General features: G+C 32.0%; 3 protein-coding genes across 5 annotated transcripts in view; 2 read left to right on the top strand and 1 right to left on the bottom strand.

Moving 5' to 3' along the window:
- Positions 1-338: 338 nt before the first annotated feature.
- Positions 339-18,196, bottom strand: LOC110996273 (phospholipid phosphatase 2). 3 transcript variants are annotated; one of them, XM_022263865.2, is made up of 7 exons: positions 17,994-18,196; positions 5,994-6,087; positions 2,836-2,990; positions 2,172-2,386; positions 1,765-1,891; positions 1,312-1,494; positions 339-999 (listed from the first exon to the last, which is right to left on the bottom strand). In XM_022263865.2, exons 1-7 carry the CDS (start codon positions 18,090-18,092, stop codon positions 904-906), a joined length of 969 nt encoding a protein of 322 aa, XP_022119557.2. In that variant the 5' UTR covers positions 18,093-18,196; the 3' UTR covers positions 339-903. The 3 variants fall into 3 exon arrangements, with proteins under 3 accessions (XP_022119557.2, XP_045486836.1, XP_022119559.2); XM_045630880.1 differs by lacking the exon at positions 17,994-18,196 and adding an exon at positions 10,488-10,596; XM_022263867.2 differs by lacking the exon at positions 17,994-18,196 and adding an exon at positions 10,537-10,606 and having other exon boundaries at positions 340-999.
- Positions 18,197-22,247: 4,051 nt separating this feature from the next.
- LOC110996283 lies at positions 22,248-24,705 on the top strand. Its single transcript, XM_022263879.2, has 4 exons — positions 22,248-22,381; positions 23,595-23,785; positions 24,244-24,357; positions 24,570-24,705. The coding sequence occupies exons 1-4, from the start codon at positions 22,267-22,269 to the stop codon at positions 24,702-24,704; spliced, it is 555 nt and encodes a 184-aa protein (XP_022119571.2). The 5' UTR covers positions 22,248-22,266; the 3' UTR covers position 24,705.
- A 1,737-nt stretch (positions 24,706-26,442) lies between these two features.
- LOC111001837 (phospholipid phosphatase 2) overlaps positions 26,443-27,111 on the top strand; it is a 70,887-nt gene continuing 70,218 nt past the window's right edge. Inside the window, exon 1 of the mRNA XM_045630777.1 lies at positions 26,443-26,650. Within this exon, the coding sequence (XP_045486733.1) occupies positions 26,525-26,650 (126 nt within the window). The 5' untranslated portion in view covers positions 26,443-26,524. The remainder of the gene's footprint in view (positions 26,651-27,111) is intronic.

Here is a 27,111-nt window from a genome sequence, read left to right as displayed (position 1 = left end):
TATTAAATAAATTAAATACGAAATGACATTGACAAAATTAATCTGTAAAAATTACGATTTAAGATTTTCCTACCCTTTCTCTAACCTCAGGCATTCCATCTTCGGTTTCTTTAAATGAAGAAAATTCTAAGGGATTTATTAGATACTATCGTTGGTGCCAACATATCTAGACGTATCTTTACTACCTTAAAACCCATCAATACTTCTGCGATAAATGCGAACACAAATAACACGACATTACACTCATTCAATATGAAAAATAAAACTATATATGAAAAAGGTATAATTTATATTGTTTTCAACATAATTAATTAACTAACTAATTTTATTATAATATCACATTTTTATTTACAGTCATCTTACATCTACAGAAATAATTAATATTAATAGCTGAAATACCAATTCATCACTGTTTATAAATGGACTAATTTGTGCTGTCACAGTAAATTTACAAGTTTGATTATTTAAATATCGTTACATTATATTTGATTTATTTAAACTTCGTTACATTATAATAAAAACAAATAACGCAAATTATTAGGGATGAAACAGTCTCTTCCAGGCAACCCTAGTAAGGAAACAACTAAAAAATTAAATACTAAGTGTGTGTGCAAACAAATCAACTAAAAACAACGTACTAAGGAATAAAATTTACATGTCTTAATATTATTACTGTCAAAATATATCCACTCTGCATTCTAGTAACAAAAACGCAGATTTTATTCTACTAACAAAAGCTAGTAAGCAACTATTTAGGTACATATTATCCCGAAAAACTATTATTTAAAAATAACACGTACATTACATAAATTATATTTAACTAAATGCAACGCTTAATTGAAACCACGAAGTTGAGGTCGTCAGATTCTTCGTCCTGTTAATGTTCCAAAATGAGTTAAAATCTCAAACAAATAAAGCAGTCTGCACTGTATTCTGACTTTCGGTCATGGCTTTGTCTTCCAAATTCGAAGTTTTGAAGTTTTTGCACAAAACAATCACCTGTAACAATAGAAATGATTAATTTCATAATGGACATTCTAAAGAAATCTTTTTAAAGTCGTAAGTATTTTACATATAATGAAAACATTATTGACCTCATACATTAGTTACTTGTATTTCCCGTAGTCCAACAGCAGGAAATACATCTGTTTCATTCACCCACGTACATAATAGGCAAGTAGGTGATCAGCCTTTTGTGTCTAATACATTTTTGATTATAAGTCATGCCGCCTCAAGATATTCTCCGTCATAATACGTGCAAGTGATTGGTTATTAAATAAATCTGAGTTGAGAATTTAGTAAAAACCTTACCGTATAATACAATGAGGCTACACCTATAACGGCTCCCGTAAGCACGTCCCACCAGTGATGCCTGTGGTCAGTGATCCTGGTGAGTGAGCAAATGGCGGCATATGCAATACAAGTCATCTGCAGTACAGGCACGAAGAATACAGTGCGGTGACGCCAGTCAAATGCGCGTTTTTGTAAGTACCACTAAAATAAAAATAAAAACTATTTAAAAGGAGATAGAGGAACCTAAACAAGAACTTTCATTTGGTTGAATTATGAGAAAACTGAAAGAAAACCGCACCATTGTACAACGCACATATTATAGTGGGATTTCTCTCTTACTGTTTACTCTTTCGAAAAATAAAACGACAAAATTTGTTACGTGATAGATTTAACGAGATCAATCGAGATCGAGATTCTACTAATTACAAGTTCACTTTTAAAAGTGTTTTCTAATTATGAATGAACCCTTACCGCCATAAATAGTCCACAATAGATAGCGAGCGATGTGTGTCCTGAAGGAAAACTGTGGTAAGAATCCGTTTGATACCAAGCTGAATACTTCTTTGATGTACATTGGAATGTTGCAACGTACTCTGATCTGAAATAAAAAAATGTTTAATAATAAATTATTGTCTTTGTAGATTTATTTCCAATTTGGTAATGAACACTCCTACATTCAACATTCCATGTTTTCTTGCTTTACAATAAAGTTTAAAATTTAAGTATTAACAATAGTTTCTCGATATAAAATAACGCTTTTCAAACGAAGTTAAATCATATAAATACGAATACCAGCAACACACACATACATACATGTAAAACACATTTGAAATAAATTGAATTGAATTACAAATATAACTATTTATTATATAACTTACCCATTACAAGTTTTTGCGGTATCCGGTTCGCAGATGTCAAAAAATGTGGGTCGAGGGCTGCCACTCAACCCTTTCATCACCTCCACTATACCCAGATTAAAGAACAATCCGTATGAATAACTTCTGTACATATATAATGTATTTCTCGCAACGTGACGAAGTTTTGTTTGCGTGCTATACGTTGACTTGTGGAACACATACTCAGTGATGAATATCTGTAATCATAAATCAATAGCAATTTAATAATCCATTAGCTTTTGTGGTGAGGCGTGGGCAACTTTATAAATGCGATCGAACCGCGGCTATATACCATAACTTTTAGTTAGACTGATATTTTTTTTATATATAATAGGGGGGCAAACGAGCCTACGGCACGTCCAAAAAGGGCAATCGCAGCCCACAGACACCCATTTTTAGTGGGTGCGTTGCCGGCATTTGAGGGATGGGTACGCTCGAATTTTGAATAGTTGAAGATCGTATCTCTCAGGGAAGACCCCAACCGCGAGTCAATTCCACAGTTCGCTAGTTTGAAAAAAAATGCCTCGTGAAAACTGTGTGTGTGTAAACTGTTAAAGTCATCAAGGTGATAATTTAGAATTCACATCTTGAATAATTACCAATGAAATTTATAAATGTTCTATATTATATATCTATCTGTACTTACCAAAACAAACGGAGGAAAAATAATAGAAGAAACGATGACTGCAAAGGAGACAGTGTCTCCCGTAAACTGGAACGATAGAGCTGGGTCATTGCAGAAAAAGCCGTTTTTATGATGCGGGATGACGCCTAGCTCAAACAGCCCCACTATTAGACACACTGTTGACAAAATATAATAAATTAACGAACTATAAAACAAAGTTATATCTGTCTCTTTTTATCACAGCTTAAACACAATTTGTCAGAAAGAAATGAAGAAGTACTTAATAATTTCTAATATAATATGTTTACATGGAATTAGAAAAAGTCTCAGGTCTTTCTTAAAATTGTAATAAAATAAAACTATGTAATTCCAGAAGTATTTTGATATATTATTCTCCTATAAACTAATAACAATGTATGAAATAAATGTATAAGTAAAAGAGTAGACTATAGAGTATTATTTCGTATGTTTACATTTGTCTATTTTAGTATTCTCTTCCACGAGGAAAATTTTGACCCCTCACACCAATTGCGCAATTGTGTGCAAATTGAGATGACATTGACTTTGAACCTAAAATACCGGATGAAAGGGATTGCCAAATTGGCGGACCCGGGTGCGAATGGCCACATTAAAATCTCTGCTATAATTCGGCGTCAAGGCGTTTAACAGAGGTCTTGTATTTAACTCACACTATTCAAACATTCATTAAAATATTATAATTATTATAATAAAAATATCTATATAAAATATATTTATATATATTTAGTGGTGTTAACTGAAATTGATTCCTAGTTAATAACGGAAGGGGTACACCGTTGTTTAAATGACTTATTATAACAATAAAACCTATGCAAAATTATTATGATTAAAATAATAAATCTATAAAATGAAATGATAGAAAAAATTGTTTAACTGTCACATACGTCTTACTAAAAAAAACTTAGATATAGATAGATAGACTCTGCTATCCAATACTAGATGGCAGCACTAATAACTTGACTCAATCAATTTCCTAAATGTTCTTCCTATTAATATCAGAAATGGCGTAATAAGCAATTAAACAAAATATAATTATACATAATACTCCGAAATAATTACACCAAGATAGAAAGTTTAAACGTTTAACGTTGTATTTAATAGCCTATAATTTAAGCAGTCATTAATAGAAAACGAATTACCATTACAGCCAATTGAATTCTATTCATAAAACAAGTATATTATAATTAGTATTAGGCTATTTATAACTCAGCGGGTGACCTTTCTATAATTGAGTCCTTACTTAGGTAAATTTAAACGAAAATAAGACATTTTAGTTAATTTGTCTTTGATTATATGCTTATTGTAACCTACACTCAGAATAATCGTGTTATAATTTAGTACAATTTCATTATTTATTTTCATACAATTTGTTGCATAATAAATAACTATACAAAATTGGTTCATTACGATATACGTTATGGTTACCTAGTTTCGCTTTGACAAATGTTTTACTAAAACAAATGGTTTTGTTTGAGACATGATTTAACACACCTTACAAAGAAGTTAAAACAGGCCGCCATTACAAGCGACTGAAGCAATGGCTTTAAAAGTTTAATAACACATAAATACACGTGCGTAACAAAACAATACAAACTGTCTCCAATTATCACTTTGGAGATGCACACATGTTAGTCAATCTATTTTTAACGACCAAAATGAACAAAACAGTTGAAAAACGAAGCTAGTTTTTTTAACACTGCGATTGCTTTCTTTCTGCCATATGCTCTTAGTGGGGGTGTATATGTATGTATTTTATTTTATTCCGCTTGACATTGCTAATTCATATGTTACTCCACAAATCACGCATAGAATTAAAGTTAATGCGCGCGTTAATGATTAAATTTAGTACTAGTAACGGATTTAATGTTATTTTTTTAGGAGCATTTATCGAGGATGTCGAGGTAAATTAGACTTTACAATACAATTTTGAGATTTTCTCTTTTACAGTCTTTGATGTACTTTATAAACTTTAAGACGTATCCAGAATACCCACTTTTTACTGTAAAACATCTTATCGAATTATCATTCCGTAACTAATGCTCCAAAAAAGATTTATATGCTTCGGAGAACAATTTATATTGTTCGCATAGCTGATGCGACATTTATTTTAGTTATGTTGTTAAGTATGTTAAAGTTCTATTTTTAGCCAAAACATTTTCCTTAATGGTAAAACCTACAAATTAAATTCGTGTGTAAATATAGCTGAAGCACTGAACAGTGTTGGCATAGTGTTTTCTGCAAGGGACTTTCAGCCCAACAAGTAGTAGGTTTGATCCCTGGCTATGCACTACTACTTTCTGTGTATGTATATGTAACACTCACTCGTACGCTCTGACAAGTTTCAGAAGGATGATCTCCTACTTGACTATGAAATAAAAATGATCAAAGAAAAGAATGAATTACAGGCAAAACATATTATGCTTGTATTGCTACTGGATTATTATAATTAGCCACTGATAATGCGATTTTATACCTAGTTTCTGTAACAGTTAGAAATAGAAATCATGTCTCCACTTCTTATGTATTCTATATACAAATTCTAGCTATGATTATTATCTCCTAATCATAAATATGTCAGTTTTAAATTGAATGGAGCCCAGAATCTTTGTTGTATATAAATCAAAATTCAAAATCATTTAGTCATTTAGGTAGCACAATGTAAAGTTATGAAGGAAAGAAATACACATTAAATGATAAATTCTTATAATTTTCTGCCAGTTTTCAAATGAAAAAAGGGGTAGAACGGACGTAAAGAACTGGCAATAAACTCCGCCACTCTTTTCGATCGCCAACTTTTGTTTTATACAATGATTGTATTGTAGCTGCAATCATTACACGATGTACCACACGAAATCTTAATATATTAATTAATATTAAGTAACTAAAATAAGTTGTAATTTATTATAATAATTCAGGCAACAACACAAACGCACAGCTAGCTTTTCATAATTTTGATTGACGGAAAGTCTCTTAAAGAAATAAGTAGAATTATCTATCTCCTTTTAAGTTTTGTTAAACTTATGTTATAGTAGGGGATCTGTTGAATGATAGCTGATAACCCAGAATGTATTAATTATACCATTATACCATTTAACTTGCAATTTGCAATGTGATCAATAAACATAATATTATGATCTTACCGATTAATAGAAGTGGAATATCGACAGCAAGCGTCCACCAGATGGAGGGGATACCGCATCTCCTGTCGCTTAACTGGCCTCCCTGTTCTTTTTGCTGCAACAAAGAGAAAATAATTGTTTCTGTTTCATGCAAAAAAAACATTTACAAACAATTATGGATTCGGGATTTTTCTATATAGTTTTAATTATACACAGCCATTTTGTATCTAATAGAAATCAAGGGACCACAAAGAAATAGTTTTATTTAAGAAACCGGGAACAAGCCTAGCTTTTGGTTACGTTTTTAACTATTTCAGAAAGTTAAAATTACCATGCTATCAAATGTGAGAGTTAAAAACAAAACCTAAGTTTTTATGGTACTGGAATTTCCATTTCCTAGGTAATCCCAGCTGTGATCGATACATATTGTTACGAAACTTGGTTACCATAGAAACCAGTAGACATTTTGTAATCATCCAATTGTGTTACAACCATTAATGGGATAGCATTTCTGTTTATTTATTTTCTAAATAACCAAAAAGTAATCAAATATGTGTGCGATACGCCGATTATTTGCATGTCCGTTTCCTGGTCATATTTGCAGATTATTTTCCTACAGCTTTAGTTGACAATTGCAGTTATTGAATAACACAAATTATAGAAATTATAAAATTAAAAAATACATTATCAGTTTTAAACAAATAATTTTTACGAGCATGCCAATTCTAGGATTTATGAACATAGCTTAAAAAAAGTTACGATAAACATAAAAATTGAAACAAATGAATAATTGTATAATAAATATGTAGTGGGATTGGTTTGTTACAAAGTCATATAAATCTAAACTGAATCAGACGGGCTTAGCCAACTAGATTAGTACAATAACTATTGTTGGAGAGGTCATCGAACGTAGCAGGCACGGATTTACAGATATAACTTTATTAAATTGTTTATTTGCGAGTCTATAAAAAAGGTTATAAATTGAAAGTTGTGACAATTTAATAGTACTTAATCTTCGAAACTGTATTTTGTTCTGAATTCATACGTATATGTATTGATTGGGATATTTTATAAAGAGAATTGTCGACGTAACATAGTGATCGCTTTAATAATAATAGTATAAAGGATGAACCATATTTATACTATTAAATACACTTTTCAAACCCTTCTAAAAGTATTGAAGTAAGTATCTGAAATCAGTTATTATTTATACCTTCCTAGAGCCCTGAATTTTTATTTTATTTATTATTGCTTAATATATTATATATAAACTGAAAGTACAAACAAAACTAAAAATCTAAGGTGTTTAACCTTGGACTACACCAGAGTACAAACTACAAATTAAATTCCTCATAAATTTGTAAATAAGTGTCTTGCATAGTTTGTGTTTCCACTATACATCTATAAACTACTTTTTATGTATGTAATAAAAATAAATACATTTAAAAGATAAAATATTCAGACAAATAATTGTGATATAGATCGTACATACTGACTGCATAACATCATGTTGTTCATTTCAGTTCACACTCTTTGTTTATTTGTTTAAATGTTTCATTTCCTCTCTGTATATCAAAAGTGTAAGTAAATTTAAGGGTCGCGTTGAAGGTCAGAGTCGACAAGGTCAGCTCGCCCTTGCAAGGTCAAGTACCTTGAAGGGTCCTTACGAGCTGAACTTGAAATTGTTCGAGAATTTACGTCAATCCTTATATAACTGGTGATATCTCTGCACTTCGAATAGGGTTGCCATTCGACAAGTTTTTAACTATGTAAACTTTATAGCATGCAATAAGAACTTTATATATAATAATATAATGAATAAATTCATTTGTACTAAAGAAATTAGTTGTCTTTCTCGGTCATACATCAACAAAACGTACAATTGAATAGTTAAACTATAGTAAAATTTAAGGAGGACTGGAAATTCCTTTATCGAACTGAAAAAAGGGTTAACTCATTCCCTCTCGTTTTCTTGTAAACTATAGAAATTGAATGAACAAATATTGCTAACTAATTAACAATATTAATTAAATAATTATATAGTCTCTCTCTCTCTCTCTCTCTCGGTCGGAAACTCGTATCTGAGTTTGGTTGTCAGTTATAGTGATGGTCTAAGATCCAGCCCTAAATCGTCCTGCACCGAGGTGATTAATGAACGAAACATATTTTAAATGAAATTTACAATATTAAAAAATAAATAAACAATGGGTTCGCTGAAAAAATCCTGGACAGGCTGTATTAAATTATTAATTAAAAAATGATTTTTTATTGAAAATTGTACTGATGAGATTAATAAGAAAATCTTATACCAGCTGAAAGTATGAGACTTGCAGAATGTGCTATTGTTAGGTTCTTTATTTTTTTCCTGGACGGACACAAGGTTCACAGGTATACACAGGTATATTAATAGTAGGTTTTTACACTGAAATGATTAATCAATAAATTTTATATCAATGTGAGCGCTGTTTTATTGTAAACACGTTGATATAAGGTTCACTGCAAAAATGTTGGTCCTAAGTGCGGTTCGCGAATTTTGAAAATTTGAATTTTAGTCCGGCTGGGAACGGCCGACAAAGAAGTCCGAGCTGAGTATCTCATGGGACAGAAAAAGATGCAACAATAATGCACGGGCGTTATCAAGCGTGTTCGTTTGATTTTATTTTTTAATGGAATCTCGCCTTCTGAATCGGAATCGGAATCTGTTGGCCTTAAGGGCCTTTACAGCTCAGCACGGGCTGTTTGGCGAGCTTAGCTCAGCCGGAAAGGGGGGGGTTTCCCGCGACTCGCGCAAGGGCGTCTCCTGTGAGACTCGAACCTCGGCTTGGGCCGTCGCGGGGGGGTCAATCGCCTGAAGTGCAGGACGGAAGCTTGTTCGTTTGATAACACCCGTGCCGATTCCATTCAAAAAAAAAATCAAACGAACACGCTTGATAACGCCCGTGCATTATTGTTGCATCTTTTTCTGTCCCATGAGATACTCAGCTCGGACTTCTTTGTCGGCCGTTCCCAGCCGGACTAAAATTCAAATTTTCAAAATTCGCGAACCGCACTTAGGACCAACATTTTTGCAGTGAACCTTATATCAACGTGTTTGCAATAAAACAGCGCTCACATTGATATAAAATTTATTGATTAATCATTTCAGTGTAAAAACCTACTATTAATATACCTGTGTATACCTGTGAACCTTGAGTCCGTCCAGGAAAAAAATAAAGAACCTAACAATAGCACATTCTGCAAGTCTCATACTTTCAGCTGGTATAAGATTTTCTTATTAATCTCATCAGTACAATTTTCAATAAAAAATCATTTTTTAATTAATAATTTAATACAGCCTGTCCAGGATTTTTTCAGCGAACCCATTGTTTATTTATTTTTTAATATTGTAAATTTCATTTAAAATATGTTTCGTTCATTAATCACCTCGGTGCAGGACGATTTAGGGTTGGATCTCCTACTATGAGTAGTATTCTATATAATATACTCGTTAATAACGGAACAGTGCAAGTTACTACTACATTTAAATTTAATGTTCGATCTGCTAATGATTAAGAGATCTATCGTGAACTCAATGCAAACTTTACTTATTAACAATTAATTAACGACTCTTAAGTGACACCGTAAGAGCTGTATATGAAGGTTACTATGGTGATTGCGTCACTTCATTCATGTCTTGGAACGTAGTAACTTACGTCAAATGTATGGTAACTTATTTGGGTCATCAAGAGTAATTTCTATGAAACTATGAGTATTGCAGGTATGACACCTGAGGTGGTTTGGCCTACTTATTAAACCGGTTTTTACGCGTTTAAGAATAAATTAAAAAATATTGAAAATAATTGCAGGTTTCCTAGCCGGTTAAAAAAATATCGACTTTGAAGAATATTTTTTAAATTATTGCCGTGTATTACTATGTGAAACCAGCTGCTCACTGTAGTATATCCGAAAAAATTAAAAAATCTTCGACAATGATATTAATGTTAGTAAGATATTTAAATTTATTAACCATTTACTTCACCGTTTTTCTATCGTTTTTAATATTTATTGCTGAAAGTACGTATATTAGTTTTAACCTAACCTTACCTAATGTTAAAACCTTAATGTATAAAGTAAATGAATAATAATTTGATTCGAGTAAGTTTTGCAATTCGGCAGTAGCTCACCGAAATCCTCTTTTCAGGTTACTTTTTCGGTTACAACTATTTTTAGCGTATGTTATAGCAAATTCATTTGTGTCTAATCGAGTGTTTTCCAACGTGGGGCCCACGCCCTACAGTGGGCAATTGGAATGTTGAGCTATTCGAAATGTTATTAAAATTATTTGAAATTTCAATTTAAGTTTTGCATAATGTTTCAAAAATTATTTTCCGTTTCGTAAAAAATCCTTATATCATTAAATTTTCTTACGTGAACAATTCAATTAAATTAAGACCATTACAAAGGAAGGCCTAGCTATTCTAGAAAGAGATGAGATGAGATGGTGCACGACACAACAAGGCTTAGAAAACATCCTACCTCTGGGACACGGAACTTTAGACTTTTCCCAAAAAATTTGATAACATACCGGGATACTTCCATATATACTAGACATTGTTCACTATACCGCACTTTACAAATTCTAGATTCCAACTGGCTGAAAAACATTATTCATGTTCAATGATAATCTTTATCTTATCAATTATTGAAATCACATATTTATGAATCATTGCCAATTCTTAAAATTTACAAATAGGTGTTTTGGGTGGGTTAGTCAATATATTTACAAACGTAACAAAAATACCCAATATTTTTAACTATCATGAATTTTGTAGGTAACATTGGAAAGGGAAGCAAATCCGATAGCAATAAAAAATGAACATTGAAATTAATACATGTAATCACTAGTAATACAATGGAAAATGTATCTCACTAGTAATACATGTTATATTAAATTAGATTGTTAAGTGTCAATTCAATATATGTATATTGAAAATCATCAGACTAAGGGCCTGTTTCACAATGTCCAGATAAGTTCCAAATAAGCTATTTGTTACTTTTTGGTATGATAAGTAGTATTTTTGCATTTCACGACTGTCAGATAGCGCTATACGTCATGAAATTCGAAGTATCTTATTTGGAACTTTTATCTTTCGAATAATGTATGTGTTGCATAGGTATTTGGCACTTTATCCATACATTGTGAAACAGGCCCTTATAATTATATTTGTCGCAGACAACTAGCTTAATCAGTCGTTTAATTAACAGCCTAGCCATTTAACTAACGGCCTGAAAGATATTCAGCCGTAGCGTTTGTTACAACATTTAATAAATTGGCTTACGCCATTCGTACGATAGAGCCATTATTTGGCTAATGAAAAATTTAACACAGAAATATTTCTTTTTAAATTAAATTACTTGAGTCAAATTCACATTATTATTGTCACAACACTCTACCATTGTACTTTTTGTTTCATGAAAGTTTCGAAAACACCATCAAAGTTGTGGTTTCCCGACGCCATATTGACAGCTTGAATAATTTCTAATTATGTTTAAAATAACAGTCAACAGGCTAGGCAAGTAATATACCGTCGATCTAAGTCTAGCCTAGGTATTTGACCAACTGGCTGAACATATTTCAGGCCGTTAGTTAAACGGCTAGGCTGTTAATTGAAATGCTAAGTAAGTTAGATGGGTGCGACATATCCACGACGATAGGTGGTCGAAAGTGGCCTAAAATGTTTCGAGAAAAGGTTAGTACGGTCGCGCCGCTTTTTTCTCGACTTCGCGGGCGCCCTGCAGTGGCATCAAGTCGATACAATAATAATAGTAAATTTAATAAACGCAGATATGTCAACATGAAGTCTCATTACAGCACTTCATACGGTACAGCCATTAGCAGGACTGGACAGTTTGTACGCCCGAGCCTTATCACTAGTTTGCAGATGACCACTGACAGCATGCTAGCGGATATAGCGGGAAGGCTGGTTTGCAGTGTGTGTGTTGTTTATTGTATTTTTAAGTAAATATTCTGTTCGCGCTAAATCGTCAAAGAAGGAACACAATTGTCGATTTGACTTCGACACCCGAATCGCAAATGGTAGGTATTGTTCCGGCGTAATAGCGCAAGATAGTTAAATTTTAACCGCTGTCGCGTGTGCACTAAACATAGGCCGCATACTGAATCGCATTTACCTTTTATTCATCATTTCATCAGACATGCCACCGTTGATGGTAAGTACTAGTTCTAGTCTTATCGATTATTGGATTCCTTTTTTTAACTAAGGGAAGGGAGCATCCTGGATGTAGCTTCTGGATAACCAGGCCCACACATATACCTTAAAGCTAATATACTCTCTAAATATTAAGAACAATCTTGTAACTAACACATTTTAGGTTTTTCTTAGTAATATTAAATTGTCGTTTGCATAATGTTAATTTCAGTTTCGTTGTATCAATTAATGTACTTTTGCTTTCTGCTTTAAACATTTTGTTTTAAATCTGTTTTGGATTTAAATTAATTACCTATAAATAAAATAAATAATATGGACTTATGGTGTGAACATAAAATAAACTAAATTAATAAAAAATGATTAAGTACCTGTTCATATGACTTTCTGAAGGACGCCATATCTCTTAAACCACGCAAGCTGCTACGAAATGCAGAATTTTGTATAACCATTTTAAAGTCATTGAATTATATCACCACAACCAACACAAGACACAGTTTCACATATAATAGTACCACTAAGACAATTAACGCAATACTAAGGAAAAATGTGTCCTGTTTTGATTTAAATGTATTTGTTCATGAGTAATAAAGGAAAAACCACGCGTAACGAGCAGCGACAACATTTGATGTTACGCAAAATGAAATATTATTAAATTTGAAAGCAAAAAAATAGCGTACGTGCCGAATATATGGTTTGAAAATTTGTATATATAAATAGCAATTAAATATCGTTTATATATTTGAAATGAACGCGGTTTTAGTTCTTGATGACGTACGATGTCACATATACTGTAATATATGGAGTAGTTTTACAATTTGAAATGAGTATTTAATACGGCAAAAGTGTTAATTTATTACGTTTTGTTTATGTACAGTAGAATAGTAGTTTAAGTGTAAATACGCCCGTGGATCGCTGTTATAAAATATTATTATTTAAGTTTTATTATGCCGGCCTAGGTTTTTGCTACAATCACTGCGTTAACCTACTCCATACTGAAACGCGATAACGCTATTGCGGCTGGTATGGTCTGTGGTTAGAGGAATGTCTAGTTTGGAGCTGATCGCCTTGCGTGAAAAGGCGGACGCAACCGCCGCATCGCATGTCGGGAAGCGGATAAGGCTCTGCTGTTACCGCATCCCGCATAAGGCGATTGTTGGTGGCGCCTTGGGGTTTTAGTGGGTTTGCACAATAGCGAGTACATACTACATAACCCTTCCGCACCAAGCATTCGTGCTGTGGAAGGGTATGCACGGCGCGAATGCTTTCCCCAAGATAAAAAAAACTGTTCGCCTTCTTACGTCCACACGTCAACTATTTGATTTCCCTTTGTGCCTAATAAAGTAAGTATTATTTTAAGACGTATATTGAGTGTGTGGAGTATACAAAATTTACATTTTAAATATTAATTCTTCGTTTGTGCAACCCTACACTTCACGTTGAACGAAATAATTGCTCAATATTTTATGACAAATGCTGCTCATAGATCACCTTAGATAATGTACAATATATTTCAACTGAATTGAACACAATAAATTTTAGTTGCGCTGCGAGCATGCGTGGTATCATAGATTATCGTAAGAAACGATCGTAGAGAATAGCATTATGCAATAATGCGTTCAGTCAATGACCGATTTATTTAATAGATTTTTGTCTATAAAACTATTGTACATCACTTTGCTGAATGTTAAAAAATCATTTTAATATATACAATTCTCGTGTCACGGTGTTTGTCATTAAACTCCTCCAAATGGCTTGACTGATACACAATAAGATCTATTTTTATTTGTTATATATAAACTTATGACTTGAACTCTAAGGTTAAGGATAAATTAGCCACAAAGAAACCTAATAAATAATAAAAACCTTATAAACCTAAGATTTAACTCCGGAAAACCGAAAATGCAGGTAAGGTAGCAAAATGTTCTATGTTGGTATGTACTATAAAGGTAGGCTAAGCAAAATCATATTAAGGAGAAGCGAAGTTTGTGGAAATGTATGTGTATATGTATCTAAGTTTTTATACGAATTTCTAAATGGATAATGTAGGATTTTTAAAGGTGAACGAAATATTTAAAATCGCTTCAGTACTTTTGTCACCTATTGAATTAAAAAAATCAATAAAATCTTAATAATATTTATATTTTATATCATCAGTCTTAGTTATGTTAATACCTAGACCTATTTTTAATCAAGTCATCAATAAGTCTTCGTTAAATAAATAACTAGTTTCCTGGAAAATATCTCTATTAAATTGTTCCACTCGTTGCGCTCAGCCTAACCTAGCCTAGCGACATATATCCGAGAAGGTAAGTGGATTTATATATTGTATATATAAAAACTTAAGTTTACTTTGCTATAATAATTAAATCCTAAAGAGTATTTTCTAATTATATTAACGCCTTTCTAGTTTATCTATAATATGTTATCTATGATTATGTAAATTTGTAAATGCTATATCTAAATAAAGTAAAGCTAGCTGTGTAGCTCTTCCAATATAGAATATTGTTAACTGATTCAATATTAGTAACTTAAAGTAAAGTAGTTAATTTTGTTATTATTATATTTAACATTTGCATAATGTCATCCCATGAAAGCCGTCAGTTGCAGGCGTAACATAAAATGATTGGATAATTTTAAAACCGCTTAAAGGGATTCCTCGTTATCAGTAAAAAGCATTTTGTTCACGGAGTTATTCGATACACATTGTAATAATTTAGTCTCATTTATTCCTTGAAACTCTTTTTAGAAAACTAAACTAAATTTTAAGGGCCTCTTAAATAAAAAAGGCCTCCCCCAACCAATTCCATCTGTCTATATCTTTAGCATTTTAGCATTTATCTTCCACGCCGGTACTTAATATTAAAATTTATTATTTAATTGTTTTTATTTGAACCACAAATAAATTGTGGTATATAAAAATGTAAGAAGCAGGACAGTCCCTACAACATTTGGATATGATCAGCGAAATTAAGTAGGTACAAAAAACAGTTATAATACACGCAGCAAAAAAATAAAAACAAATAACCCTGCTCAGTTTTAACATTTTCTTTAGAGATAAAACATCTTGTTACACTTAGCCATTACGATTATATTATTATTCGTGTCCAGTAGAGTACTTTATGTTCCAATAAAAAAATTTTGTTTTCAATTTTAATACTGTGCCATCTATCGGCAAGTAGCAGAGACTGCTTACATTTATCGATAGAGGAATTTAATTATAAAACAGTTAATCATTGTCTGTCACTATTATCTAAAATTAATTTAAATAAGTATTTTGTGCATAAATTAACAATTTATGACTACTCCAATTGCTAAATTATTGTGTTAAAATATAACATTGCTCGTCGCGATGTGAAATTCCAAAATAGCAAGAAAAGCTATTTCAGATTAAAACGCGTTGAATTATAACTATTAATATTAATTTTATTTTTAATTGTACAATTGTCAAGATGCGATTGCGTGTCTTATGTCAGCATGATCAAGAAAATCTAAGACAATATTGTATAATCTTAATCCAAAATAAATAAAAATGCAGTTTTGTTGTAAAAGCCTTAGATTGGTTATATGCGTCATGCGCAGGCGCCGTTTAAGGGGTGATTCCTTAATACCAGGCAAGCCGGTCGTGAATCGTGACGCTTAACGCGATGCGATGCGTCATTGCTTACCGCATGACTTAGTACTAGTACTCACTACACATGTGTAATGTGAAAGTTATGTCTTTAAAGTTATTTTTAACGCAGCTTATTTTCAACTCGGAAGGTTCAATGCCGAATTTGGTATTTATTTTTTTATTATCATCGAAACCTTAGATTATAATTAATTTATATGGCTTTTTCTGGACTATATGATTGAGATACTTTAGTTTCTATGTCTGTATCTTCTTTTGATCTTAACTAAAACATTACAGCAGTGGTTCGGGGTGTAGTATGAACATAAATTTCTCCTTTGATTACACTGAGTCTTAAGAGTTCTTTACATGTTATTTTGTTGAAATGTTAACTATTTTGTAGCATGATCTGAGATATAGACTAGACAGATATAAGAATAAGTGTTTTGTAGATAAAAATCTTTAAAAAATATTCGTAACACAGCCGCTGCAATTTGGATATCTACTCATGCCATTTATAGAGGGGTTTCAAAGGCTATTGAAGTTTCCACTCCTCAATGTGTGATCAGTTTCATGTTTTTTTTTTCTAATCTCCAAGTGCCAGCACAGTACAAGAGAATGGTAACTATAGAAAGTCTGCTAAATCCAATAGACTTTTAGTATGCGTAAAACAATAGAAGGAATATAGCATCTTGGATAAAATAATACTTTTATAATAATAATCAGATTTACATAGAACCATAATTTAGTCAATACGCCTGTCTATATACCTCGTTATCAAAATGGCTATAACTTATACCTAAACGACGTTTCACGATCGATCTATTGTAATTAAAATAACTACTTTATTTGACATGTGGTGTATCATAATTTAACTATAATAAAACTGTTACAAGTGCAAAGGATAGATTCAGATTTGTTATAAACGACTCAGACTAGGATTGTGATATACTTGGATGAAATATATATTTGTATATATCTGTCTCTCTTCATCACAGCGACTACACAAATTGACAGAAAGAGACGTAAAGTGTAATCGTTAATAGTGTTATAAGACAGAACCAGTGTTTATAAAATAATCGTATTTAATATTAATTTTTAAATACGACCGAACCCTTATAGAGAATGATTTAAATGCATCTTGCATAGGGGACTGACAAATGTTATGTAATCAGTGTACTATTCGTCCATTTATTGTATGCTGTCATGTACCTAAGTACTGAGTTCCGGTTCAATCTCTGATGTGTGACATGCAATATATATATACTCTGTATTATTTATTTACAAATTGTTTTGTGAATGAGAAAAAACATTCATGCCGTCTCTTTTGAGTATTGTAACCCCTTCAGCGATTCTCTCATAACATACAGTGCTTCTAAATAGATGCAAACTACTCCGGTCTTTGATGAAATCTATTATTTATGACTTTGGTAAAAGTCAAAAGTCGTAATTTATATATGGTCTGAGCACTGTTAGCCGTGTTTAAGCCGACAAACGTCGACAGAATCACATGTATATTATATTATAGAAACATTAAATATTTTTTTGTAAATGGTACAGTAATTTTAATAATTCTTTGATAAATTTAAGTTTTTTTTTTCATTTTATATAATAAATGTATATAGTTCTGATGTCTATGATAAATATTAACTTAATATTAACATTTTAACACTTAATTTTGACGATAAACATCCTGCATAGTTTTTATACTTACGTTATGGTTTTATGATTACGGATACGTCGGTGCCTTTTTTCTTGAGGGACTCAAGACGGGGCACTAATCATACCCCTGGCTGTATGCAAGTTTTAATAAACCATATACAAAGAATAGTTTGAAAAGTGTAAAAAGTAGAAGTAAAAAAGTGAAGTTTCTAAGTCATTGATGTCTAAACAATTTGCAGCGGGGACTACATGTATGTAGTTAACATTTAACGTTAAAACTTATTAGTTACAACTTATTAGTTGTAACTAATAAGTTTTCAAACAGATGAGCATCGTATAAACATTCTGTTGTTTTCAACAAACAAGACAACTTATAAGACACCTACGCCTACTACATTGAATATACTTGTTAAAATTACCTTATATAAATCAATAATTATAGTATTTACTAAGTAAAGTGATGTTTTAATGGTGAAAATAAACATAGAATAATATGAAGAATATGATGATAATAAATAAGAATAATATGATAATAAAACTTACATCTTTATCCAACGAAGTCTGTGAATTCATCGTATCTGTAAACACTTCAGTACTAGATGATGAAATTTTGTTACTGGCAACACAATCTAATGCACCCATAATATCACTTAATACTTTTGAATAATCAAAACATGGCTATATAAATACGTCTTAATTATTTAATATAAAAGCAGTCTGTCTACCCGCGATAATGTGGTGTGACTGAGCTCGCGTGCGCGCGCGCAGTAACTTGGTTTATAAAACATCTAGATACGACTTTTTGCTTGCGCTAATTAAGTATGTTGAAAGTAATTTTAGCTGTTTATCGGATTGTTTAATTTTTCATCGAAGAAAATGGTGTTTGAAACTGGTGAAAATGGTGTTTGTACTTCTACAGTACAAACACTTTTTTAATTATAATTAAAACTTTGCAAGATATATTAAGAATACATATTTTGTATTTTTATACTAATAATATAGTTGTTTATATCTTTTTTTAGCTTTGGTAACTAAAACCTTTATGTGTGGTCGATAGACACTGAATACAGCTTATACAATAATCATAATATATCTGACAAAATTATTTAAAATATCTTAAAGCATATAAATTAAAATAATTAAGTGACGTCATTTAAATTTATTTTTGATGTAATTGTCTTTGCGTAATTAACTTACTAATTAGCTTATTGCTAATATATAAATGATGATACATTAAATATTAATTGATTAGGTTAGAAGTTTTATTCTTAACTTATATTTTATACATTTTAGTTTCATTTTTTTTATAAATTTATAAATAAATAGGTAAAATTTTATAAATATAAAAGCATTGATCTTCTCTTGATTATAACGATCATTTAGATACATATTGTATATTTATTGTATGAACATGATCGAATATACATAATCTATATTCTAATTAGTAGGCTAAACGCCTTTCGTACCCACAAAGCCTCTTCCATGGTTTAAGTTCTATGAGATGAGTCATACAGTGTATACCATGTCCGTTAGTGGGTCAAGACACAAGACAATTATGAAAGCGGAAACACACATATCGCGTGCGTTCGGGTCAAGTTATGATAAAAGAAGAGAAATTTTTATTTAACTAGTACTATGCATATTATATTTCGTTCTTGTTCGTCTCTCATATAGTGTATCTTATGTGTATCTCGTGATCAGTCCATCCACCCAATCCCGATCAGTTCTCCAAGATCTCTGCGCATTGTATGGCCGAAATATGATACAATTCACTGTAGGCTTATTGTAGATAGGTGAGTCTGTTTGCGTCCATATATTTCAGTGCTGAACGTTAAGTGTTTACATTTTTTAGTTATCAGACACTCACAGGAGACAGTATATTAGGAAATAAGAAAATATTAACTATGTGTGACAATCTTTAGAATATATATGTATAAGATAAAGATTGGGGTTAACGTATATAATTAAAAATGTGGTATAACCGGTATAGTAATATTAAGAAAATAACCTTCCATCTGAATATGATATAATAATATAGCCATTTTAAGTGAGTTTTTGTACATTTTCTTAAAAATTTGTATTATAAATATATCGTGTACTTATTTGATTATTATAGGTTTTATAAGAATCAAAAAAGTAAAAATCTGGTAATTTAAGTATTGCTTACTCCGCACGGTCGACATGTCTAAAGGGTAAAGGAAACCTTAATACAAGTTAAATACTATTATTTAATAAAAATAATAAATCTGTTATTAGCAAATATAGTGATACATTCAGATGTGATTAATTATAAAGAACTGCACAAATAGCCAAATAAATGTAGGCATGCAAATCATATCAATTATCATGATGTCATAATAATAAGAACAGTTAAGTTATTTATAATTGGTGTCAAAATGTATGGTCGCCAGATATACAAGCACCTTGCTTTTAAAATTTTAATCATCTTCGCCTTAAAAGCATTATACATGTAGGTATGTATTTGGTATTATGGAGTCGGTTAGTTTATTTTTTACCTAGTAATGTAGTTCGAATACAAATTTATGACTCACTGGATTACCAGAATTTGAATCAAATTAGGAAATCTCTAGATATAAGATCTTTGTTTAAGGAAAAATGTACATTTTCCTACAAATATTGACTGATGTGGAAATTTTAAGTTCACAGCATTGTGTGCACCCATGCGTAATTTTTAGCGGTATTTTTCTTTTTTTTCTTTGTGTATACTTTTCATATTCACAAAGAAAATAGTATTAACGTTAAAATCTTTTTGATGTTTAAAATTGCTTTATAAATTATACATGATATAATTGAAATGTATGAATAAATCTTGTAGTTTCATATTTGATTCTGTAAAATAACTCTTCAAATAACTTTATCTCAACGATAAAATACTATCATTTAGACATTATCTCCCTCTCGTCTCCGAAGATCAAAGTAATTATGCATACATATGATATAATACATAAAAATTAGTGTCTGGGCTATTCGACTCTTACAATTTTTACGCCGGCTTTTTCTCTCAGCCAACACCCTCTGTCTTCTTTGCCGATGAGTATCCATACCAACAGGTTCGAATTTAATGACGTTGATTAAGTGATACCATGATGATCTTATGTTCCAAAATAAACGTATTTATTTTTTTTCAATATAAGAAGGGACCATTTATTATGTTTATCATGTGTTCTGATTTCATTTTAGCATTGGTCCACTGACACGGTGGACTTGATCCCAATTATCTGAAGGAATGCGATACACCGACAGCTTACAATATTATCTATGTGTGATATAGTATTTAAGATATTGTTTTATTAATATTAAATCAGATTTCAATATTGCTCTGCCTCATTAATCTCGCTTACTCTCAAAGTGACGAAGACTACTTCGACCCGTCAATTATTGTGGTGTGCCCGATTGCTTTAAGAAAACCCCTCCACCTCGAACCCCTGATTCCAATTGGGGTCCAATTGTTACCTTAGGTACCTTGGGCCACCCATCCCGTACTTTTTTATTGGTAGAACTGTAGGGCTAGGGATACGTCGGGTTGTTAGGTTTTTAGTTCTCGGCGCTCATATATTTAGTTATCTAGTGCAGCTCATTACATAAACCTCATATACTATACTCTCTTGACATAGATTAAAAATAAATGTATATAATCATTTCACAGGCCACTAGCAAGCTGTACACCATGCTATCCAGAGAGTTTAAAAGAGTACCGAGAGTTTTTTACGTAGAATAAGTGATACTTGTCTATCTTATGTTCTATAATAAACGTATTTTTTTTTATCTTGAGTGTTCAATTGGCACCAATATATATATATTTATATTTTTGTAGTACGAGTGCTAAGTGTAATCAAAAATCTCCGTCATGCTTCATAAACAAGAGGGGATATATGATTTAGAATAGAGAGATAGTTACGGCTCTGAGTCGTTCTTTAAAGGACAATTCATTATAGATTTTTCTAACTGCCGACATACAAATAAATACAAATAAATACATTTTACATTAATATTCCATAGACAACTGATACAACAGTGAGTCATTTAAATAACGACAATATTTGATACTTGACGCATTTTATTGTAATCCAGCAATACAAGTGTTATCAAACTAGTACTAATATTCACGATAGCTGTACTTAAGATTGTGTCAAATTCAATACATTTCGCATAATTATAATTATTAAAATTGTAGGATACGAAATCGCAAACCCGTTGAGTGGTCCGAATATATTTGTAAGCCAAAATTACTTAGGAAATTAATTGTGAAAGAAATGTTAAAATTATGAGGTGTAAATATATTAGAAATTATTCAAGTGGTTAGGAAAATTTTATAAAAATTAGTAAATTTTTTTGGTGCTATAACAAGTTTGTAGCGTATCGTAGATACGCACTAAAAATGTACATACTGTATGGTGTAGTATTTTCTATACGATTTTGATGTATGTGGCAACATAAATACAGGACACTAAGAAAATAATAAAACAGATGTCACTCAGAACAGACTTTTAAGATCCCATTAGGGATAAATTAAAAAAAAAGACTTTTAAGATGAGTGAGCATGTATTTTTTTCTTTGAGCATTTCTATAAGAATATAAATTAATTACTGTTTTTTGTGAAGAAATATATCAATTTACAAAGATAAAAATGGGTTGTGATTTATAAAAATATAGAACATCCATAAGTTATTTACTCATATAGACATATGCGCTGTATACACAAAAGAGGTTAAAATATATTATAGAATAAAACACCATCAATTTGACGCATTCAAATTATAGTGAAATTGACTTTATATTTGTTGACTTTTTCAAAATGAATTTACCGGAGATAAAACCTTATGAGAAGCAGGCGATAGACACAGTAGTCTCGGTGATAAATAGAGCCAAAGAATTGCTAGGAATACGACAGACGCTAAAGCAGCTTGCTAGTAAGTAAATGATGGGCATCTACCTGCAGATACTAATTTCCGGTCGGGCTCTACAGGCCAACAGCATTTGTTTCTTTGGCCATAGTTTATAGACAAGTAGGTTTATGGGTAGTCCTAAAACACACCATACCGGGGTTTGCTACACAAGCTCCGAGAATCGCACGCTGAACCAGGCTAACCCGTATCAAACTCAATCAATGAACCATAACTAGAAATATACAGATAGATATAAGTATCATGTCAGAAAAATACTTCAAAGATGGGGACTTAGAAATGGGCATACATAAACAAGAAAAAGGCTTTTACTCATAATTTAGCTGTGGAGGAAGGATGTAGTAACCTAGAGGAAGAATCCTCTACCAGCCTTAACACGCATTAGCTTAGTCTGAAGGCCCCAGTGGCTGAGGCCGGAACGTTGTATTTAGTGTAAATTGTTTATAAATAACTGTATGTACATTACAGTAATTTATCTAAATTGACTGAAGAGCAAAAGCTTTTAGCGAATGTTTCACTGTTTAAAAATTATTACGGACGACACAGTAACCGCACATTACGACGGTAATTTTGACGAATGTCTTGCACGTAATAATATATTACCACTTTTCGGAAAAAATTTGAGACTGGTGAAACAGAAATATTATAACCACTTTTCTTATTTTTAAACAGTCGCATTGACTTTTATGATTACTTGGTGGAATTATAATCTAAACTATACGTACAACTATCTTTACTCTCTATTACGGGCAAGGAATATTACGTAAACAAGTATTATAAACATTGTGCATAAAATAATTTTAGTAGAATAGAGACATCCGTTGAATAATACTATAACTGTAATATTATAAATTATATATAGTACATCACTCAAAGAAGTCAAAAATGAGAAAACATAACAGTCGTTTACGAATTTGTTCCCCGACAGAATAGGTGAAAGAACCTTAAAAATCTGAGAAATTGTTTTAGAGTATTTATTAAATTTCAAATAGTACTTCTTTATAATATATTATATTATTTATGTAATCCCTACATTATGTAGCAACTTACAACCTTTGAAAATACAGACACTGCAACTGATTTACTGTCAAGATGTAAATATATGATAACCTTTCAGTGGCGTCTAAGTAGAATTCACGACCCTTGAACACTGTTTAACACGTGTAAACAAATCGGAGAATTAATTACACCTATATGTTTATATGTATGTATGTTTCAGAAACAAGAGAACATTTCTCTCCGCGAGCTATTGTGCACACTACGGATCTGAAATGTCCTCTTGTAAAGAGTGGTGAAGAGCTTATTAGGCGTGCTATCGAAAAAGACTGGAAGATTACAGAGATCCTTATGTATACCCTTATATATATTGGAAGTTCACAAGACGAATGCTCACAGTACTATTACTATGAAGTAAGAGATTCTACGTGATTCCTTTTACTATATATAAATACTTTAAATAAAAAAAATAGTGCACAGATGGAGTACGCTGTCACCTGTTTTTTTTATGAGAGGCAGAGGCTGAGGCAGAATACGAAATTCATCGATACATCGATGTCCGCCGTTCCACAACTGAGCGTTTCTTATAGCAGATTCTGCCGTCACTATGTGGGACCAGCTGCCCAATGAAGTATTTCCCAACCAATTCAACATAGGGTCCTTCAACCGTACCTTTAGCGTATCAACTCTTAAGAGGAATGCATCACAATCGCGATCCCTTTGGCTGGAAAAGGTCCAAGGTACTTAACATCAAGTGAACCTTCTGCCCGTTTGTCCCCTGGTCTAAAAAAAATGACATCCGTATGTCAAAATTATTTTAAATATGTATGTATTTCTATATGTAGATTATTAAGGTATCTTTACTTTGCTAGGTTATATTTAGCCAGCCGAGTCTCGCGTACCCAATTCCTCAGTCGACGGCCTCCGTGTTCTTTAGAATCGAAGATAAGCACGTAGAGGCAGAGGAAAACAAACCTGCTCCTATAGTAAGAAACTTACAATGACAATTTAAAATAAAAGTCGTTATAAATATATAAATCTTATTGCTTAGGTATGTTCAATGCGATAATCTTCCAAGATTTCAAAGCGTTTGTGATAAAAAAAATTAAATTAGATATTTATGATTTTTAATGTCATGTTTTTTAATAATGGTAAACATGCTACATGTTTTGTCCAAGTTATAAAAAATTGTTTTTAGATGACATTCCGGGTTGAAGGACATCGCCTAGACCACGACATACGTCATACGATCCTCCTTCCAGACTGGTTACTTGGAGTTATTAAAATGAAGGCAAACCTCTTTGAGAGAATCGAACATTTACAGCTTTTTTAATTTTTATTCAATAAATATAATCCCTTGAAGATATTTTTTCCATTACCTTGGATTTTTTACGATAACAACTATTTTTGTTCTATTGTGGTCATTTGAGTAGGCCGTGTGAGTGGCCTGTATTCATTAAAACAATCAATAAAATTCTAATCATGCGTTCAAAAATCACAGCTATGTGCAATTAACACTCATTCAGGCAGTGAAGACCCAAAAATATATGACGTGTATCAGGCAAAAACGGCTTATCACTTACTTACCTTGAATCAAATGGCAGAATTTCCTTTTAACCAGGTCAGAAAGTGGTTAAAGATATTTTGCCAGCTTAACTTGTATACACTTTACTGAAACGTTGATTATAATTCGATCTTATGCAGTCGGAAATATGGATAATATATTCATCAGCTTAAATTGTGTAACGCTAAAGCAAGGTCGAAGCAACAAACTTGTTTTGATAATTTCTCTTTTTAAAATTTGAATAATGTTCTAAAGCTATTATAGAATAGTTTTAACTAGAGTTAATACTCATTTGTGTATTGCCCTGAAATTGCTACGTAGGTAATACTATTACTGTAATGTAGGTAATAAAATTAGTTTACTTTGAACGAAAAGCGATATGTTTTTTTTTAATCTATGCAGTTAGGCGGAAATTTTAATACCTATGTAAGTGACAAAAGGAAATAATCCAAGTTAACAATACCACTTCAATAGAGCTCACACAATACTGCTATTATGCGAAAATGATGGCGGGGGATACGACTAATTTGGAACTGTGACTGCTGTAGAAATATCGCATCGAATGATATGCTAGGTTTGGAACCCATTTGGTTCTTAGAATAGTTCATTTTCACTGTGTGGATATAGACATCGCTAGTTTCACAGTATTTAGAGGCCAATGTCCTTGTTGACGTAATAGTAGACCAGCTTTCACTGAATGCATTTGAAATTCTAATCCGATATGCAATATTGAAACGAGAGCACTGCCAGCACGAGCCATAAGTTCACAACTCGTTCAGTTGGTGTCTTATACTATAAGGTCTACTTCAAGGCGAGAATATTACTCAATGCAGCTTAAAAGGCATCTCAGCAAGACATTAGATACTGAAGTGATTTTGTCAAAGAGTACAACACCAACCAAATAAATACTCCATATTAACCACCCACGGTAAGAAAAGTTTCCTTTAACTATTTTTGGAACATGTGTGGATTTTTTAAACTCGATCTTTGAGTTATCATTGTCATTTTATTTAGGTTACAGAGCCCGTATATTTTTATATTATAAAGGATTATTTGAGGCCCGCATTGGAAGATATAGGTGTTGAAAGAGATAAGCTCAGACGTTTCTATATATATTGAGTTTCACCCGCAGTGTGATATTATTAACACAGATCCTTATGTGTATGAAGATCATGCTTTTCTTTTTTTCGGCTTGGTGACAGATTTATTAATTACAAAATTATGAACGTCAATTAAGTTGATTTTAATCTTATAGATTCACAGGATCATGAACCATCGTGTTACCAGTAGCAGTTAAGAGCTGTGTCTATAACTTTGTATAAAAATATATGTATTTAATATAACATATCTTTTTATACAAACAATTTATTACGAAACTGATTAAACAAATGTGCAAACATAACTAAATAAACCTCACAGATAAGGCTTTATTTGCAGATAGAGCATCCACGCGAACCTCAGCTTTAGAAAAATTGCATTACCTGAAGTGATTCATCGTTGACCCAAACCTGTCATTCGTTTGCGTTCGGTTTGCGCGCGCGCACGTTTTACGATAATTGTTAATAGTTGTATAGTAGTGTGTGAGTGAAATGGTGCGTACATATAAAGTGATTGGGTGTTTCAAAATGCCGCGTCGATCTAAAGTGGTACCAGCGCCACCTGGTGAAGGAGTGTTTACGATTGACATGTCATCAACGTCAACATTGGATATTGCTGTAAGTTGACGAAAATATAATAATGTTATTGCAACAGCCGTTCTTAAACTATTAGAGACTAGTTACGTTAAGTTACTTGGGACATGTAATTGTAATTTTCGTCCTCAGCCTAGAACATGTTGCTACATCCTTAACCCAACATAGTCTATTTTCTTGGGCAGCATACTCACTGCTTGCCCTAGAAATTCGTCCGTTCCCTCCATGTACATTTAAGCCCTCGCCCGGTACTGCACAACCCTCCCAAAGCCGAGACCAAATTAAAATTTAGTTAAAATTTGTACTCAAATCAAAACCGGTACCTCTTGCCTAAGACAATAATTCACCTAGGCCATGAGGCATACTAAAAGACGACTCTTGGAAGATGAGTCAATTCTGACTACCTACTCTAAGTTTAACACTTTATTAGCGATAAAGTGTTAAATATCGTCAAATGAAAAACAATTAATACTAACAGTAACAGA

Source organism: Pieris rapae, chromosome 13 (assembly GCF_905147795.1).
Source record: "Pieris rapae chromosome 13, ilPieRapa1.1, whole genome shotgun sequence".
NCBI classification, from domain to species: domain Eukaryota; kingdom Metazoa; phylum Arthropoda; class Insecta; order Lepidoptera; family Pieridae; genus Pieris; species Pieris rapae.
This window is presented reverse-complemented; position numbering and strand designations above follow the sequence as displayed.